Source organism: Eschscholzia californica, unplaced genomic scaffold (genome assembly GCF_041429995.1).
Source record: "Eschscholzia californica isolate CP2 unplaced genomic scaffold, dmEscCali1.0.p SCAF_2, whole genome shotgun sequence".
Lineage (NCBI taxonomy): Eukaryota > Viridiplantae > Streptophyta > Magnoliopsida > Ranunculales > Papaveraceae > Eschscholzia > Eschscholzia californica.
In genome coordinates, this window is record NW_028238309.1 from 20,051,935 (window position 1) to 20,066,310 (window position 14,376).

Below are 14,376 nucleotides of genomic sequence, written 5' to 3' on the forward strand. Positions count from 1 at the left end.
TTATTGACCAAACTATTGTAGCCAAATATTCCTTACATGTTGTGAATGATACATCTTTTCAGGTGATGGTTGCTAACCGTGAACGTATACTTTGCTCCGGTCGTTGTCTTGCTTTCACATTGAAGATACAAAATATTATGGTCACTGCTGATTTTTATGTGCTGCCTGTTGCGGCTTGTCAAGCAGTTTTGGGAGTTCAATGGCTGATGGCCGTTAGGACCGATCCAGACCAACTATAAGGATCTGACTATGAAATTCCTGAAAGATGGTCAATCTGTCACATTTAAGGGGCTACAAAGATCTGAAATGGAGATTCTTACAAACAAGCAACTTCAGAACCTAAAAGGTGTCGGTTATTTTTTACAGATCATGTTATGTAATGTATCTGAAACCACGACTAAGAATGGAAGTGACATAGACGAGTTGTTGCAGAAATATACCGATGTCTTCATTGAGCCTACTGACTTACCGCCACAACGTGACCATGGTCATAACATTCCTTTGGAGGCTAATTCTGGACCGGTAAGCGTACGACCTTATCGATACCCATATTTACCAAAAAGCAGAGATTGAAAAAATTGTCAAGCAGCTACTCGTTTCTGGCTTGATACGTCCAAGCTCTAGTCCTTTCTCCTCTCCGGTATATTGGTTCGTAAGGCAGATGGAGGATGGCGTTTCTATGTAGATTATCGTGCTCTTAATGCTATCACCGTGAAAGACAAATACCCTATTCCCGCAATAGATGAACTGTTGGATGAGTTACACGGTGCTAAGTTCTTTTCCAAGTTGGATTTGCGTTCGGGTTACCACCAAATCAGGATTAAAGATGCAGACTCCACAAGATGGCATTTCGTACTCACGAGGGCCACTACGAGTTTATGGTTATGCTTTGGGTTAACAAATGCTCCTTCCACCTTCCAGAGCCTCATGAATGACTTGTTTCGACCACATCTTCGACAATTTATTTTGGTATCCTTCGATGATATCTTAATTTATAGCAAAAGCTGGGAGGAACACCTACACCATTTAGAGACAATATTGGAAATTCTGTTAAGCAACAAACTCTATGTTAAATTGTCGAAGTATCAATTTGGAGTTTTGCAGGTGGAATACCTTGGCCATTTAATTTCAGAGGAAGGAATTGCTGGTGATCCATAAAAAATTAAGACTATTTTGGAAAGGCCAACACCGACAACTCTTAAATCATTGCATGGTTTCCTTGGATTAGCAGGATATTATCGCTTTTTTCGCTGTTTTGGAAGCATAGCTGCACCATTTTACCGTCTCCTTACAAAGGATAGGTATCATTGGACTTCTGAAGCGGAAGCAACATTTCGGAACATAAAGCACACCCTTACATCTCCGCCAGTTTTGAAGTTACTTGACTTTTCACGGCCCTTTGTAATTGAAAGTGACGCTTGTGGTGTAGGTATTGGTGCTATTCTGATGCAAGATGACAGACCTATAGCCTATTTTTGTGAGTCTTTGAAGACTTCGGCTTTATCAATGTCTATATATGAAAAGGAAATGCTGGCAATTGTAAAAGCAATCAGAAAGTGGCGCCCTTACTTGTTAGGGAAGCCTTTCATTGTTTGCACTGATCAAAGAAGTCTAAATTTTTTATTAGAATAGAGAAACACAACTCCAACGCAAACACGTTGGCTACCTAAGATTTTAGGGTATGACTACGTGGTTCAATATAAAAAAGGGAAGGAAAGTCAAGGTGCTGATGATCTTTCTCGAAGAGCAAAGTTGGAGTTGTCTGCAATCTCTATCCCAATCTCGAGTTGGTGGGCTTAATTGCAGAATGAGGTAAAAAATGATTCGTTTTACTTAAAATATTAGGGGAATCATATCAAATGAGCCCACAAAAATACTTTGAACGTGATGGTGTATGGTTTCGTCAAGGAAAAGTTGTAGTAAGTCCTACTTCATCTCTAATTCCAGTTATTCTAGCAGAACACCATTCCACACCAGTTGGAGGACATTTTGGATACCATAAGACCCTTGCACGTATCAAATCGTGTTTCTTTTGGCCCAAATTGCAGGAAAGTGTAAAGTAGTTCATACGAAATTGTGATACATATCAACGATGCAAAACTGACTGTTTGGTACCATCTGGACTTCTTCAACCACTTCCAATTCCAATTAAGGTATGGTCTGAGGTATCAATGGATTTTATTGAAGGGCTCCCAAATTCCAAAGGAAAATCTGTCATAATGGTGGTAGTAGACAGATAAACAAAATATGCTCATTTTGTTCCCTTACGACATCCACATCAGTCATTGTAGCTCAGGCCTTTATAGATCAAGTCGTGCGTCATCACGGCGTTCCAACTTCCATTGTAAGTGATCGTGATAAGATTTTTTTAAGTTCTTTTTGGCGATCTTTATTTCAATTACAGGGTACTGAGTTATGTATGAGCTCAAGTTATCACCCCCAATCTGATGGACAAACCGAAGTTACCAACAGAACACTTAAACAATATCTTCGTTGTTTTACCCATAATGAGCCAAAGAAGTGGGTGGAGTGGTTAGCATGGGCTGAGTATAGTTATAGTACTGTTGTACATTCAGCTTCCAAAATGTCACCCTTTGAAGCAGTTTATGGAGTTCCTCCGCCAACCATGTTATCTTATGTTTCGGGTACTACAAAGGTTCAAGTTGTCGATGAACACTTAAAGTCTCGTGAAGAAATTTTGAAAGAATTACGCACTAATTTAAAATTTGCCCAAGAGCGTATGAAGTCCAAGGTCGATCAGAAATGACGTAAAATGGAATTTGAGGTCGGAGACATGGTATTTCTCAAGCTTCAACCATATCGTCAAACTACAGTGGCTTTCCGAAGTTCAATGAAACTATCTCCACGTTTTTTTGGTCCTTATCGAGTCTTAGAGCGTATTGGGCCAGTTGCCTATAAATTAGAATTGCCTGCTGAATCACAAATCCATGATGTCTTCCATGTCAGCTTCTTAAAGAAGAAACTCGGCCCAACTTCGCCACTCTCTCAAGTCCTACCATCGGTTTCAAACACGACAGAGCTCTTTCCTCAGTCGAAATCTATTCTCAGCAGCCGGATCATTCGTAAAGGAACTTATCGCCCGAAAACCGAGATATTAGTAAAGTGGAAAGGTGCACCACCACAATATGCTACATGGGAGAATAAATGGCGCTTCTCAAAGACGTATTCTGACTTTGTCCTTGAGGACATGGACATTCTGGGCGGGAAGGAATGGTATGTGGTTATTTAGTTTCATGTTCCTAGTGTTTAGTTCATGTTATGTAGTAGTTAGCTTCTATTGTCTAGTAGTTAGTTTCCATTATCCATGTTTAAGATAGTGGGTTAAGTGCATGATCAACACTAAGTCATATTTATTTTAACTGCTAGTATGGTTGTAAAGTAGCATTATAAAAGATGCTCTTAATCAATGAAAATGAGACAATCATTCAACACTTAATCCCTCCTTTACCTCTATCTTTCTCTCTTTTCCTCTCTGATCTTCCCACTAACATATCAATATGGTGCAATGAAAGATGATGCCTTCCATTAAATCATAAGTTCCCATAATTACTTGGTGAGGTTTTACTTCTTCGCTAACTATGTATTTCTTCAAACAACGAACACATAGCATAGAATATTTCTGCAATTTTCCCATACGAAAATGTCATATGAATATCAAAGTTGGAACTCAACAGTCTAAATGTATAAAGGGAAAGTACAACTCACCACAATAGTTAATGGAAAAGGAATTTTGTAAAGCGACACCATCAGGTGTAATTTTCCCATATAAAGTCCTACAATCATAGTTAGAAGTCGATGACATCATCAAGTACATGAAAGTTAAGTTAAATCAATGTAGTACTAGTTAAAGTTAGTAGGTATGATTCATCTTTGCTTAACAGTAAAGTTTCTAGCAATAAATTTTAGCAATAAAGTTTAAATGTACAAATTTGAGGGCATCATGTTCAACTGTGTACCTAGAGATTGTAATGCTCCAGCAGATGCGCTTGCAAAATGGGGAAGAAGAAATGAGGATCGAAAAGTGTGGAATTCTGTACCTTCTTTTGTTTCGGTTCTACTTTAGTTGTATTGTTTGTATTTTGTACGCTCGTTTTTTCTTTAATGCAATGTTCCCTCATCAAAAAAAAAAAAGTTTAAATGTACAATAAAGTTTCTAGCAATAAATTAAATCAATGTACTGCCTGAGCAATTCTTACCTTGAGATTAGCAAGGAGGGAGACATGAAGGAAAAAGTGGAGATACAACCGTCGGAGAAGAAAAAATAGGGTTTCACATGGTCTGGTCGTTATTTATATAAATTAAAGAGAGAGAAGTTTTTTTTTTTTTTTTTTTGGCTATTTTAACCCAATATTTTCATGTACACCCTTGGTAGAAAGAATTTCAAAGATCCACCTAAACTGGTGAAACTTTGGATTTGACAAATTTGCTATAAATCTGTCTCCAAAAGTGCTTGGGTCGGATCTTACGCTAAAAGTTCTTAATTTTTTTTATAAAAAATGTAATTTTAAAGTTCTTAAAAAAAGTCCAAACCAATAACACTAAATTTCGAAGTTCTCAAAAAAAGTTCTGAACTAATAACGCTAAAATTCAAAGTCCTTAAGAAAAGACCTGAACCAATAACACGGATCTCCAAAGATCTTAAAAAAGGTTCAAATCAATAACACCAAACTTCAAAAATCTTAAGATCTCACAAGAGCTCCGACGAATAACCCCCACTAAAGGATTTGATCCTGTGACCACAGTCAATCCAAGCTCAAAACAAGCTTTAACAAATCCACCAAAAAAGAAGGGTTAATTCTGTTTTAGCCCTCAATTTGTGACTGACTCACGGTTTTGGCCTCCACAAGTCTCTGACAGATCGATTTAACCCCCAAAGGCCAAATTTTTAACGTAATTATCTTCGGGGGTCAAAATGGAATTATTTTTTAAAAAAAGGTTAAAGGCATAAAAGTCATATCACCTCTTTCTTTCTCCTCCACCACACCACCTCCTCTCCACCTCACCTTTCTTCTCCGGCGGATGGCCGCCTTTAATTAAAATAAAATATTCTTTTTCCTTTTTCTCTCTCTTTCTCCCTCGTCTTTCTTCTTATTTCCCTTTTCTCTCTCTCATTTCTCTCTCTACAACCTCCGACAAAGGGGTTTACATCGCCAGAGGTTTTAGAGAGAGAAATGAGAGAAAGGAGAGCGAGAGAAATGAGAGAGAGAGAAAAGAAGAGAGATAAAGGAAGGAGATGGAGAAAAAGGAAGAAGAATTTTTTTTAGGTTAAAGGTGGCTCCAGAATTTTTCATTCCAACCGGTGACCATTCGCTGGAGAAGAAAGGTGAGATGGAGAAGAGGTGGTGTGTTGGAGGATAGATAAGGTGAAGTAGAGGAGATCGAAAGAGGTGATGTGGCTTTTATGCCTTTAACATTTTTAAGAAAATAATTCTATTTTGGCCCCCGAGGATATTTTGGTAAAAAAAATTGGTCCTTGGGGGCCAAATCGAACTGTCGGACACTTATGGGAGCCAAAACGGTGAGTTGGTCACAAATTGATGGCCAAAACGGTAAGTTAATCACAAATTGGGTGTCAAAACGGTGAGTTAATCACAAATTAGGGGCCAAAACGGTGAGTTGGTAACAAATTGAAGGCCAAAACGAAAATATGTTATTACGTTGAGTACTTATTTGTCTACATACGTCCAACACAATTAAACATTTGAAAATGTAAAAAAGGTGAAGTCGAATCCGTGACCTCAAAGATAATAATGCAAGACTTATACCAACAAGCCAACAAGATCTATTGTTTTAAAAATAACGCACTTTTAGTTATATTGGCAGTACTCTCTTTCTTAATCTCTTTTTTTTTCTCTTAATTAAAATTCATATAATTGTTTATATAAATTGAGGATGGGCTATAGACCCCCTGATCCCTTCTTTCATCCGCCAATGTGTAGGAGCGATGGAAAAAACAGAGGTTTTTTTTTTTTATGAGAGAAGAAAAACAGAGGTTGTTAAGTGAATAAGATGTTGTCCTTTTGATCTAATAAACTATTTTGCGGTCTTCTTTTAGTGTTTTTTTTTCATCATTGTTCTAACCAAATCAAACAATTACTTTAGCGAATTAAAACCACTATTGATATTCTCTTTCTCAATAGTTTACTCCCAGATCTGATTTAGACCCGTTTAAATTTGATAACCTTCGAAAAAGAAACAAAAAAGCTATAGAAGTTTTGAACATGAAGAAGGAGAAGATAGATGATCATAATTTAAGAAGCATAATATGACAACAATGATGAATACATAGTTGACTAGCTGTTTGCACATTATTACGAGGAATACTTTCATTAGGAGTTTTCCTTCTCATTTCCTCTGGATCTAGACACAATACATTATCTTTCTCCATGAAAGAGAAATAACAACACTGTAGATTACTCAATTAGGAAACAGATGAATAGTATATTGTTGTAAAGTCTTAGACCACCAATAATGATCACAAAATTATAAATTTTATAATAATTTTAGTTTTTTTTGTTGAAAATTTGTAATAATTTTGGTTGGAATTCGTAGAAGGGGACGAGAAATACAGTATTTAAATAAGCTAAACATACATGATCATTTTTATATTATTTATATAATGGGTAGGTTAAAGTTCTCCACAAAGCAAGCCAAAATCAAAACTAGAATCTCTTGAAATATAGTGAAATAGAAATCTGAGTTTAACATCAAGGGTCTGTTAATGATTATAACTTTTTAGTAGAATTTCAAACTGCAAGGGTATTAAAGTTCTCGAATTTGTAGAAAGACTTTTCAAGTGTCTCAAAAAAAAAAAAAAAAAAAAGAGAAAGACTTTTTAAGTTCTAGAATTCTAAAATATTGCACTTCTAGAACTCTAAGTCACAGGACTTTGAACTTAGAAGTTAGGAGAGAAATTTTTGTTAGAAAACAGTAGAAAGAAAGTTCGGTTAGAGTCAGAGAGAACAATTAGGAGAAAGAGATCAGTGGCTACCCAGGAATTTTATACTGTGGGGGCACTTTTAGTTATAATAGATTAAGTTTAAATCATCTAAGAATCTAGATGTAATGTTCAAGCGAGTTTTTTTATATCTTATACCAATGCCTCTGACCTACTCGACTACTACTAACTTGCCAGTTGCATTCACTATCTCAATATACAATTAATTTTGTATACATTCGAATTTTTTTTAAAAATATAATGTGTAAATTTTATTTCAAAAGAGATATAACTTTTTATGTCTTGAAAAATGATCACCGTAAAAAAAAGACAGTAAACGGAGTTTAAAAAAAATAGTCAAAATATATATATATATATATATATATATATATATATATATATACGTACACGTACATAGATAAAAAAAGATACGTAATAGTATATAGAAAAATGACTTTAACAAATTTAATGGGAGTCAACATCCTATTAACATTCAGAAAAAGAAAACTTAATGAATAAGTGATTTATAAGTAGGAGTTGAAGTAAAAAAGGTAAACATCCAATTAACATTAACCAAAGAAACTTAATGAAAATGAAAGAAATATACTTAATAGTATATAGAAAAAGGGCTTTAACAAATTTAATGGGAGTCAACATCCCATTAACATTGAGAAAAAGAAAACTTAATGAATAAGTGATTTATAAGTAGGGGTTGAAGTAAAAAAGGTAAACATCCAATTAACATTAACCAAAGAAACTTAATGAAAATGAGAGAAAGGAAAAATGATGAGGGTGGGTGTCGAGCCAGGGTATTAAGCACGGACAGCTCAAGCTCAAACCGTCCCACCAAACTATATTGCTTGTCACGAAATTGTATTCAGTTTTATATAACAACTTCTATTTGTTTTTTTGGTTGACAAAGATACTTTTTTTTAGGAGATTAGATTTTAATTGTGGGGCTTGGGGGCACTAGCCCCCACAGGCCCCTACGTGTGTCCGCCCTTGAAAGAGATAATGGAAAAGTAGAGAAAGTTAGGAGAGAAAAATCTTAGAAAGAGCCGAGGGAGAGTTATTTTTGTTAGTTCAGTGGAATTGCCGTAATATCATGTAAAGTCATTGTAACTTTCGAAAGCCTACTGTCAAGACTTTAACATTAGGACTATTTTTTTTGTTGAAATTAACATTAGGATTACAATTCATATTTTTATTGTCATGGACCCTTCCCCATTTGAACCTCACTTATTAGACTATTGGTCCAGTCCCCCTGAAAAGAAGACCCTAATATGCTTTTTCTTTTGACATGATTTCCAAGAGTCAAAGCAACTCCAACAAAAGAGGGGCTTATGCCTAAAAAAAATAATTACTCAAAATTAGATGAAGTGGTTCAACTTCAAAATCAACTCCAATTAGGGGTGGGAATTATACCCGATTATCTGATACCCGCCTTGTTCACCTGAGTCCGACAAGTCCCGTGGACGCCCGCACCCGATGATAGGTAGTACCCGCCCGGCCCGAGAGAATTTAGTGGCCGGGCTTGGATGAAAAGACCTACCCGACCTCCCACCCACACCCGTTGATACTACTCGAGAAGTGCACTACAAATTAAATTAAAGAAGTTATTAAGGTCATGTGGCCCAACATTCATGGGCTGCAAAACCAAAACTCAATGTTTAAAATTGAATCTTTGGGTGGGGCCTATAATAGAGCTCTCACTAGTTGTAATGAATGTGAGGAATGGGTTCCTCCTATATGTAAACTTAACTCTTTACTAATTTTTTATGAACTCAAAGATGTGGGACTAAACAATTAAAGGTAAACTTTCTCACAAGTTCTTATGAATAGTCCCACACTGCCCCTTTATACTTGATAAAGGTGGAGAATGCGCTTATAATATTTTGTAGGTAGCAGCTCATTGTTATGAACTCATCTTTGAGTGTTGAATCAAAGCACGTGCACTTCGCACATGTAATTCAAAACTCTTAGCCACCCAACAAAAAGGAGTTACTTGATGCCTGATTTGCCGGCTATGTAAATGGGCATGGGCGGGCTTTGATCATAGGAATATTAAAATTTGGCAGCCCGATTTGCCCAAGTGGTCAAAGAGCCTAAGTACCCGACCCTTCCGAGTCTGAAACCAAGTTATCCATAGTACCCATACCCGCCCGATTCCCACCCCTAACTCCAACCCAATAGGGGATTTGGCTTAAAATATGTGCATGCGAGAAACACGTGTGTGAATTTTTTTGTAGGTGTGCGACAAACGTGTGTGATCTTGTGTATGTGCGAAACACGTGGGTGATTTACTTTTAGTTTTTTCTCTTTAGAGTTCATATTTGCTTTTTTGAAATTCAATTTTTTTTGAAGAAATATGGGTTGATTCCCTATAAATAGGGAACCAACCCAATTGGGGACGTTGGATTTAACTCCAACAGTCAAATTTTCTAAATTTGACTCTTGGAATTAAATGCAACGACCAGAGTACGGTTATGTAGGGAAGGCCCTCAGTCGACTCTACAAGTAAAGTCGACTGAGGGTTGTCTTGAAGGCTCAACTCCAAGAGTCTGGGATTGGAGTGAGGGGTTGAGGCCTAAAATTTGAACAAATTTTGGGTCTCAACCTCTTTACAATATGTCATGGATACATCATGAACAATTCCATGAATTGGATAAGCTTTATAAGTACTATCATACATCTTAAGTCCTAAAGGTCATATAAAAACCCTTAAAACTAGCGGGACATGAAAGTCTTTTTCTACCTTCACTTTATTTATACCTATCAATATTAGACGAAAAAGATGGATTCTACTTCCTTCGTGAATTGAATATTTGACCTCCAAATTTTCAGAATAGATGAATATCCAACTGGTCAAACACTTATTGGTTCCTAATTTGCTCACATACAATTACAAAAAGTAATCGGGTTCAGTCCAAGTCGGGCTGACCCATGTAACACCGGTAAGTTTCCCAATGGACATGGTTGACCACTCAATCACATCACCCACTTCACCTATCCATCTCAATCATGAATCCTCCCCTCAAAATCATACACACAAAGTTTCTTCTACCCACCCACCCCTTATCTCTACTATTTAAACTCCATTAACAAACCCTTCTTTCTGTCTACTCAATTTGTATTTTACTCGATCCCTTTCCACACCCTCTCTCTCTCTCTCCTCATTCACAGTGATAAAACAGAACTCTGTTTTGCGCCTCTCCTCCCCAAATTAAAATCAAACCCAACCAAATTTTGATTTCTTAAGATGGAAAGAGATAGATTTGTAATCGAAGCAGCCGAGGCTGAATCAATGGCAAAAGAATTAGGGTTATCAGTTCTTGAACTCCTTCCTTTATTAGTTAAATCTGCACAAAAATTAGCTAGACCCCCAATTTCTAAATACCATGTTGGAGCCGTTGGATTAGGATCTGACGGTCGAATCTTTTTCGGTGTAAATCTTGAATTCCCTGGTCTTCCTCTTCATCAATCTGTTCATGCTGAACAATTTTTAATCACTAACGCTGTTATCAACGGTGCTACTGATCTTCAATTCATCGCTGTTTCAGCTGCACCTTGTGGACATTGTCGTCAATTTATGCAAGAAATTCGAGGAGCAAATCAACTCAAAATCTTAATTACTTCCACTGAAACTGGAGATGAACAAAAAGACCTAATTTTTCGCCCAATTTCTTATTTTCTTACTCATCCATTTGGACCTGATGATCTTTTGGATAAAAATGTTCCTTTACTTTTGGAATCAAGAAACAATGGGTTGATTCTCAATCATCAAATCAACGATCCAATTAATGGAATCAATTCCAATGGAATAAATTCAGATCATGATAACGATTATGAGAAATTTCTAGGTCTTAAGAATGAAGCTCTTGAAGCAGCTAACAATTCTCATGCTCCTTATAGTGGGTGTCCATCAGGAGTGGCTTTAATGGATTCTAAAGGGAAAATCTATAAAGGGTTATATGCAGAATCGGCGGCGTTTAATCCGAGTATGGGTCCAGTACAGGCGGCGTTGGTAGGGTTTGTTGCCGGTGGAGGTGGTGGTGGGTATGAAGAGATTGTTGCCGGAGTATTGGTGGAGAAGGAAGGAGTTGCTGTTAGACAGGAAAGTATAGCTAGGTTACTTCTTCAAGTGATTGCTCCAAAATGTGAATTTCGAGTTTATAATTGTGAGAAAAATGTGAGTAGGAAAGGGTAGTGGTGGTGGTGTTGAATTTGTGTTAATAATTTGTCACGGTTTTTATCATTTGTCAAGATTTAATTGGAAGAAAGTAATTGAAGTTTATGATTCAATTGAAACCCTCTCTATAAATGCCATTGTGTAATGATTCAATTTTTAATGATATATTATTATAAAAATGTGAACTTTTTTACTTGATTCATAGTTAGTTAACTAGGATGTCGATTTTGCCACAGAGTTCATGGCATGTAATTGAAGAAGGGGTAAGCGGCTAATGGTTAGGTCGAAAACGGGACATCATCACCTAGATGTTGAGGGGAAAAGGTGCAGAGGCAACCTTGCTTAAATTCTGAACAAGGAGCATTCATAAAGATGATCGACAAAGCTTCGTCATACAACAAACGAAGGCGACATATCGGATCTTGTGATCCAATGTAAAGCTTTTCGGATGAAGCATCATACTGTCCTAGCTACCATTCAACTCGGACATCAAAGCATACATAGTCGTGCCTATCGACAAAAGAGAACTATTAGTTTGGAGCTAATGCTGAACTACAATTTTGTTTAAAGTGTAGCGATTGAGAGATTCCATTTTGTTTTTTCATATTCGTTTTAGCTATTTAACATGTGGAGGAAGATAAAGAAAAGAGACTAACTTGAAAGCTCTTTTGATATTAAAAGTAGAAAATTAAAAATGGATAATACCTCCATCTCCAATTCAACTTTTTTCTCAACATTCCATTGAAAGTAGTAATTTAGATAACTTTGGTGTCCACACAAGAAAACACTTAATATAATGTCAAACAATGCAGAGTCAGGATAGCAAGAACTTTTTAGAAGGAAGAAGTTTCTATAGACTAAAGTTTCATGTAAAGTTGAAGTAATCAATTTATTGAAAGAACTTTTTCACCTCGCTAATGGACTACGAAAAAGGCGTACTAATAATGTTCGATGAAATAGTTAACTTTTCTCTTGCTGATGCTTTTTCGTTGCAAAAAGTTGCGTAGCCCATCCATACTTGCTAAATTTGTTTTCGTTAATGCTTAGAGCATAGACATAGTAGAGAGTATCTTCCTTTTTCTTTTTCTTTTTTGTTAAAGAGTAGAGAGTATCTTCCTGCTATATGATGTCTTTTAGGGCTTGTAGGATAGTTACCACTGTAATACACAAAATGTTGGTCATATTACTAGATTCCAAAGCCCTAGTTTTGCTGTTAAGAAGGATATTAAATAATTCCTACTTGGATTTATTATCTACAACACTATCAACAAAATTATGATTTTGCAGTATTTTTCCTTGGAAAATGAATAAAAACTTACATCTCAAGTTCGCTAGAACTTAGCAAAATTTGCACTTCCTTCAGGAATTTCAAAGTTTGAACCTTGAATACTGATGCTGAAATTGGTTCAGCCATTTCAGGGGCGGACCCATGTTAGAGCAAGTCCAATCCCAGCCTGTCTTAGGCCGAAAAAACCACTTTTTCACCTAAAATTATTGGCCTCAGCTCAGCCTCTAAAATTCAGCTCCAGTCCCAGCCTCTCTTGAGGCCGAAAATTTGAATTTGAAATTTCCCAATCGTTTTCTCCGCTTTTTGGAACTTTATTTATTATCCTCAAAGTCGATATAAAACTTTGACATTCCGAGCTTATCTCACTGAAACGAGATTTACAACTTCTAAGTGTGCGTTGAAACTTTGCACTCGCATTATATTCATCCGATATTTTTTTGCCAAAATACTTTATATTTTTGGCTATTTCCGACAACCGCATCAAATGTGATTTTCAAATAACCTCTCTGACCTCACTGTCCTCTCCTGGAATGTCAGAGGTTGTGGTAACTTTGTTAACCGTAAACATCTTTGGTTTCTTATCAAGGACAAGAATCCCGATATGATTTTTTTGCTCAGAAATCAAGAGTATCAACACCAACCTTAGAAAAATCCTAAACCTCCACCATTAGTTTGAACATTTCACGGTAGAGCCACTCAATAAGGCAGGTTGTCTTTCCTTCTTTTGGAACAAGGCTTTACATATTGATATTCTTCACTCAGACCACAATATGATCCTCACAAAATGCACTTACTCATCACAAATACTCTATCTACTTCACGGGATTCTATGGATGCCCTTATAAACATAACAAAATTGGACCATGGAAAAAGCTGGAAAGTCTGGGTCGTCCTATCTCAGAACCTTGGACCATCATTGGGGATCTCAACTGCATTTTTCACCCTAGTGAAAACCAGAAAGCAAGGAGGCGCTCCCATCCATATCAGCAAAAAAAAACCTCACTACGGAGATGGCCTCAAAGATCTTGGCTATTCGGGCTCTTCGGTCCAACAAACAGTTATAAGACACCCACATCTGAGAGAGACTCGACCACGCCCTAGCCAACAATCAGTGGCTTCTTGCCTTCCCTCACTCGATGATTTCCCGCTTGCCTGGACTAGGTTTAGACCATAACGCCATCCTCCTCACCACCAAAACTCGCACTAATCGAACCCCTAAGCGTTTCAAGTTCATCCACACTTGGATGTTTCACCCGGAGTGTCCACAATTCGTAAGCAGTAACTGGGCAAAACCCCCTATTCAGATTCAGTATAAGTAAGCTTAACTTCCTGGCCATCAAATTAGCCAAATGGAACAAAGAGGTCTTTGGTCACATTGACACGCAAATCAGAAACCTCACTCATAGGCTCCAATATACAAATGATAGAAATTCTTATAATTTTATGTAAAAACAACTAAAGGATCTCTATCATAAACAAGAGAGTCTTTAGAAGGAGAAATCACGTAACGCCTCCATTACATTAGAAAACCAGAATACTAAATACTTACACTCTCTTGTTGTCATAGGAACAGGAAACATAACATTTCCTCTATCAAAAGCAATGAGGGTAACTGGATTTTGAATGAGGTCGATATTGCCAACATTTTCACTAACCACCTTCTCAGCATCTCCTCCTCCGTCGAAACCCATATCTCAGATGAGTTTCTCAACCTCTTTCAGCCCCACATATCCACTACTCAAAAACAGTCTCTCACGGCTCTTCCCTCAGTTGAAGAAATTAGGGTAGCCGCCTTTAGTCTTAAATCGGATGCGGCACCAGGACCTGATGGATACCCCCCTTTCTTCTATCAGACAAACTGGGATACAGTCAATTCGGATATAACAAACATGGTTTAACCTTTCTTTCAAACTGCACGCCTCCCGGCGCACTCCAACCACA

At 37.0% G+C, this 14,376-nt stretch overlaps 2 protein-coding genes across 2 annotated transcripts; both read left to right on the top strand.

The window, feature by feature from the left end:
- Nucleotides 1-2,773: 2,773 nt before the first annotated feature.
- LOC147556769 (uncharacterized) lies at nucleotides 2,774-3,250 on the top strand. The gene has a single exon (XM_086658701.1). The coding sequence runs from the start codon at nucleotides 2,774-2,776 to the stop codon at nucleotides 3,248-3,250; it is 477 nt and encodes a 158-aa protein (XP_086514827.1).
- Nucleotides 3,251-9,866: 6,616 nt separating this feature from the next.
- On the top strand, nucleotides 9,867-11,326 carry CDA1 (cytidine deaminase 1). Its single transcript, XM_086657719.1, has one exon. It carries the CDS (start codon nucleotides 10,218-10,220, stop codon nucleotides 11,163-11,165), a length of 948 nt encoding a protein of 315 aa, XP_086513845.1. The 5' UTR covers nucleotides 9,867-10,217; the 3' UTR covers nucleotides 11,166-11,326.
- The last annotated feature ends 3,050 nt before the right edge of the window (nucleotides 11,327-14,376 follow it).

Coding starts and splice junctions, on each gene's coding strand:
- CDA1 (XM_086657719.1), top strand. CDS start 10,218: ATGGAAAGAGATAGATTTGTAATCGAAGCAGCCGAGGCTGAATCAATG.
- LOC147556769 (XM_086658701.1), top strand. CDS start 2,774: ATGGAATTTGAGGTCGGAGACATGGTATTTCTCAAGCTTCAACCATAT.